Source organism: Engraulis encrasicolus, chromosome 24 (assembly GCF_034702125.1).
Source record: "Engraulis encrasicolus isolate BLACKSEA-1 chromosome 24, IST_EnEncr_1.0, whole genome shotgun sequence".
Lineage (NCBI taxonomy): Eukaryota > Metazoa > Chordata > Actinopteri > Clupeiformes > Engraulidae > Engraulis > Engraulis encrasicolus.
The window spans coordinates 9,839,677-9,844,950 of NC_085880.1; the positions used below are offsets into that span (position 1 = coordinate 9,839,677).

Sequence of the window (5,274 nt, forward strand, 5' to 3'; positions counted from 1 at the left end):
AATTGTAAAACATAATATGAGAAATCATTATTATAAAGGAAGGTTATAAAGGTGCTGTACTTCTTGGCCTTAATATCTCTCCTTGTCTTTGCCAGCATTACAGATGAGGGGGTTAGACTGGTTAAACTGTGCTGTATAGCATGTAAAGGTACAGCTGCATACCATGATAGCCTTTGTATAAAGCAGGGGGTTGTGAGAGACATTTGTAGTCTGGCCAAGGAAGATGGCTGGGACACGAAAGAAAGACACAGAGTTTGAGGTTTGAGAGAGAGAGAGAGAGAGAGAGAGAGAGAGAGAGAGAGAGAGAGAGAGAGAGAGAGAGAGAGAGAGAGAGAGAGAGAGAGAAAGTATAGATGTATAGAAGGTGCTTCCTCCTCCCTCCTCCACTTTTTCCCTTAGCGTCGCCACTTTTCTGCTAAAAATAAAACTGAAAGTAAATGGCACAGTGGGTGCTTGATTGGTCAGGAGGAATGGTAGGAACTGATCTCATCTCACCTCATGTCGCTCTCTCTCTCTCGCTCTCTGTATGGCTGTGCTCACGGTATATGAGAGTAAGGATGGAAAGTGTAGAATCTATACCGGTAGATTGAGAGAGAGAGAGGGGGGGGGGGGTAGAGATAGAGAAAAATAGAGATTGAGAGACAGAGACAGAGAAAGGGTTAGTGAGCAAAATAGCTTTCCCCTAGCCAAGCCAAAGTCCTCCCCTGGTGTTTGGCAGAATCCAACCGTAGCAGCAGCAGCAGCAGCAGACATTCATGTTTAATGCGTGTATAGCTTCCGATGCTCTTCTCCCATCTCTTTGCCGCTTCGGCCTCCCTTGTGTAGTTGTGTGGGCCGTCAAGTGAAGTGCACCATTACTTCCCCCTGCCCTTGCTCTCAGGACTCCTCTCATCCATTAACCATGAGGTGAGCTGAGCTGCTGCCTAGAACTCTCCACACCCCTCAGGGAAGCCGACAGGGGGATGGACAAAGGGGTCAGTTGTCCCGGGCCCATGGAGGCAACCAATAAGGTCCTCATTGCATTTAAGGTATTGGGTGGGGAGCCCTTTCAGATGTCTTTGTCCTGGGCCCAGGCAGAACTGTCAGCGGCCATGTCATTCCCTAGCCTTCCTCTCCTTTAGTCCACGTCTGTACCTTATTCTTCCCTTCTGTTCGCTTCTCTTCTGTTCTTCCGGCCATGGGAAAAAAATGGCCTGGTTTCACAAAGCACTTGCAGTTTAGATATTACCATGTGTTTCCATATTATTGCTTTAGTTGTGGCTTGAGGTTTAAATAACATTTCAAGCAACACTGAGAGGCTGTCCTCTTCAGGTGCCCTACCTACGGATTGAAATAGTGTCTTATCCCTCTTCTGATCTCTCCAGTAAGGTAGATAAGAAAATAAATCAGGGCTCATGTTTTACAAAAATATATTATGTCAGCATATTTTATCTATAACCCGAGTAAAGATAACATTTTAAGTAGCTTTAAGTAGTGTTTTCCTCTGTTGGCTAATAGATTTGAAGTGAGATTGTCTCTCGTTGAAACTAGGGGGAAATGGCTTACTGGTAAGTTTTGCACTTAAGGTTTTTTAATTTATTGTCTATACTAAGTGCATACGTGGCCATAAAGAAGTGTTGTTGTGCTTGTGATGTACTACGCCTTTTACTGAGATAGTCTTGGGTTTGTTACTGCACACTTGAAGCAGGGGACACTGGTGTCTAAATGGGACACACCAAATGTGTCAGCAAGTTACTTATTTTAGGCAGATAGACAATAAACTATTGTGCATTGTGAATCTCGATTTTACACTTAGTGATTCATCAAGCTGTCAGTTGAGTTCATACATTTGGTTTACAAAATAGGTCCAGTAAACTCTGCATTTTTCTGACTAATTAAAGCAGGAATGGGTTGTGTCTGCATCTTGGACATTATCTGCAAAAGCTGTTGTATTCTCCTTTTGGCTACATCAGTGGTTCCCAAACTGGGGGCCCGCACCCCTATGGTGGTTGATGAGGAATTGCACAGGAGTCGCAGAGAGAAGGAAATGCTTAGATAAAGTGGGACAGGGAGACAGTCATGCAGGCAGGGACAAAGATAGGCAGGGAGGGACACAGGCAGACAGGGAGACAGGCAGGCAAGCACACAGAGAGACAGACAGACAGACAGACAGACAGACAGACAGACAGACAGACAGACAGACAGACAGACAGGCAGGCAGGCAGGGAGGCAGGCAGGGAGGCAGGCAGGCAGATGAGAACAAGGAAATAGGCAAGGAAATAGAGAGACAGACAGAAAGGCAGGCAGGGATGTAGGGAGGTGGGAGACAGGCAGAAAGACGGGTAAGCAGACAGGCAGACATACAGACGGACAGGGACATAGGCAAGGGAGGCAGGGAGGGAGGGGGGAAGACAGGCAGGGTGGGATGGAGGGAGGGGGGAGACAGGCAGAAAGACAGGCAGGGAGGCAGGATGTGGATGATTGAAGAAGTCCCCTCAATTATTCATGGTTGCCACTTACCGCCGAAAAAACTCGACCCGCCCATATAAAGTGGACTCAGACTGTGAAGAGATTTTTCTTCTCTATTTTTTTTTTTTTACGAAAACAAAAGTTGAGCAGCCGGTAGGAGGGGGAGTCTGCGGTTTGATGCTGTACAATATTCATGGAATCTCAAATTTGTGATCAATTTTTTATTGCTTGATTTTTTAAAAAGGGGATGATTCTGAGTCATGATGGTGGGTACGAGTGTCCAGTTAGTTTAGACTTTGGTGCTGGAGTGGCAGACATTAAGTTATGCAAATCTGGTTAAGTGTAATGCAGAGTCTGTGTGTGTGCTTGCGTGCGTGCGTGCTTGCGTGCATGCGGACGGGCATGCGTGCACGTGTGTGTGTATAGAGCAGGCAGTTGCATGAATGTGTTATTTCTCTATTTGACTTCAATAAACATTGAAAATAATTTAGGGCCCAGCTGTGGCTCAAAGGCCGTCGACCTGGGTTCGATTCCGCCCTGGGTCATTTGTCGATCCTTCAAAGTCTCTCTCTCCCCATTCGTTTCCTGGCTGTCCCCCACTATCCTGTCTCAATAAATAAAGATGTAAAAGCCCAAAAAATATCTCCCTTCGTAATGTGTAGAAAATCATGATGTGCATATGTGCATATGCAGTGATACTACTGTAGTGTAATGTACCTTTATGCGAGCAGATGGTGTTCAATGAAAGCATCAAGACATGTTATTATTATACACGCATAAAACAACCATGCTCATCTGTGTGTGTGTGCGTGTGTGTGTGTGTGTACGCTGATGTATTTTACGCCGTAACATGTGGTGTGGGTGTGACATGTGAACAGATGTTCTTCAAACAGAGTAGTATGACATTCATCTATGTAATGTGTAAAATAACCATGTTCACCTGTGTGTGTGTGTGTGTGTGTGTGTGTGTGTGTGTGTGTGTGTGTGTGTGTGTGTGTGTGTGTGTGTGTGTGTGTGTGTGTGTGTGTGTGTGTGTGTGTGTGTACATGTGCAACGATACTAGTGTACTCCACATGAGCAGATGGTATTCAATGAAAGCATCATGACATGTTATTATTATACATGCATAAAACAACCATGCTCACCTGTCTGTGGGTGAGGGTGTGTGTGTGGGTGTGCGTGTGTGTGTGCGTGTGCGTGTGCGCGTGCGCGTGCGTGCTTGCCAACTTTGCTGTGTGTGGTACAGGTATTGTTCTGTTGTTTTCCAATGTGTAACCTCCTCTGACAAATGCAGTATTTGATTCCTGTAAATGCTACAGTAAACAGCGTTTTTAATTAAAAAAATGTGTGTGTGTGTGTGTGTGTGTGTGTGTGTGTGTGTGTGTGTGTGTGTGTGTGTGTGTGTGTGTGTGTGTGTGTGTGTGTGTGTGTGGCAACCTTGCAATATGTAATTCCTCAAAATTTTAAATAGTAGGTTTATTTAACTTAAAAACTGTGTGTGTGTGTGTGTGTGTGTGTGTGTGTGTGTGTGTGTGTGTGTGTGTGTGTGTGTGTGTGTGTGTGTGTGTGTGTGTGTGTGTGTGTGTGTGTGTGTGTGTGTGTGTGTGTGTGTGTGTGTGTGTGTGTGTGTGTGTGTGTGTGTGTGTGTTCCCACAGATCGTGTTCCGCAAGATCAGCGACGTGAAGCGCGAGGAGGAGGAGCGGCTGCGGCGCAAGAACGAGGCGCCCCTCAACCTGCCACCCGACCACCCGGTGCGCCGCCTCTTCCAGCGCTTCAGGCAGCAGAAGGAGGCGCGGCTGGCGGCCGAGCGATTCCCGGACGACCTGGACCTGGAGAAGGGCCACGGGCTGGGCCCTCCTCTTCCTGCCCCGCCGCACACCCTGGGCCTGGGCCTCCACCACAACACCAACACCCTGCAGCACCAGGCCGTGGTCCTCCACGACGTCATGGGGAGTACCAGTATAGTCACGGTCACCGAGAGCCCGGCCACGCCCATACCTTGCAACTCCGCTCCCCCAGCGCCGGGGCCCTCGGACCGGGGCAAGCTGCACGCACCGAGTCTGGGCACGGGGACTGGTGGTGGTGCTGGGCCCTCGAAGCCCGCGGCGCGTGGCTGGGGACGCTTCCGGGACAGTATTGCTCCGTCGAAGCCCAGCGACAGTGGTGGTGGCGGTGGCAGTGGTGGTGGCGGTGTTGTGGGTAGCTGGTCTAAGGTATCCAAGGCGGAGTCTATGGAGACGCTCCCGGAGCGGGGGAAGGGTCTGGCTCCCGAGGAGAGCGGCCTGAAGAAGACCGACTCCTGCGACAGCGGCATCACCAAGAGCGACCTGCGGCTGGACGAGGGGGAGACCCGTTCCCCCGGTGACCGTAGCCCGCTCCCCCTCGGCTCCACGTCGTCGGCCTGCGGCGCTGCGGCCGCCACCACCGCCTCGGCCGCCACCAGCGGCACGGCCACCGCGGCCAGCACGCCCTCCCCGCTCCTCCCCACGCACCACGTCATCCCGCCCATCCCCGAGCACAGCCTGCACACGTCCCTACTGGAGCTGCGGGCCGAACTCAAGGACGAGCTGACGGTTCTCAGCTCCCGCATGCTGGCGCTGGAGAGCCAGGTGGCGGAGGTGCTCAGGCTCCTCAGGCACAGGAAGTGCCAGAGCCCCACGCTGATTGCCACCTCCGCGGGGTCGACGTCACCCACCAACCCCAACACGCCACCCCCCATCACGGTCACCCCGACCCCTACGCCAACGTCCCCTTCTCCACAGCCGCTGTTCAGGATCTCCAGACCCACCACGCCCGACTCGGACAAGGAGGACATTTTCAGCTGA

General features: G+C 50.7%; 1 protein-coding gene across 1 annotated transcript in view; it reads left to right on the forward strand.

Annotated features, from left to right (window-relative positions):
• The window catches only part of kcnh1a (potassium voltage-gated channel, subfamily H (eag-related), member 1a), a 140,941-nt gene extending 135,667 nt beyond the window's left edge, over window positions 1-5,274 (forward strand). The window contains exons 13-16 of the mRNA XM_063191892.1: window positions 4,105-4,598; window positions 4,653-4,823; window positions 4,914-5,110; window positions 5,198-5,274. Of these exons, the coding sequence (XP_063047962.1) occupies window positions 4,105-4,598; window positions 4,653-4,823; window positions 4,914-5,110; window positions 5,198-5,274 (939 nt within the window). The remainder of the gene's footprint in view (window positions 1-4,104; window positions 4,599-4,652; window positions 4,824-4,913; window positions 5,111-5,197) is intronic.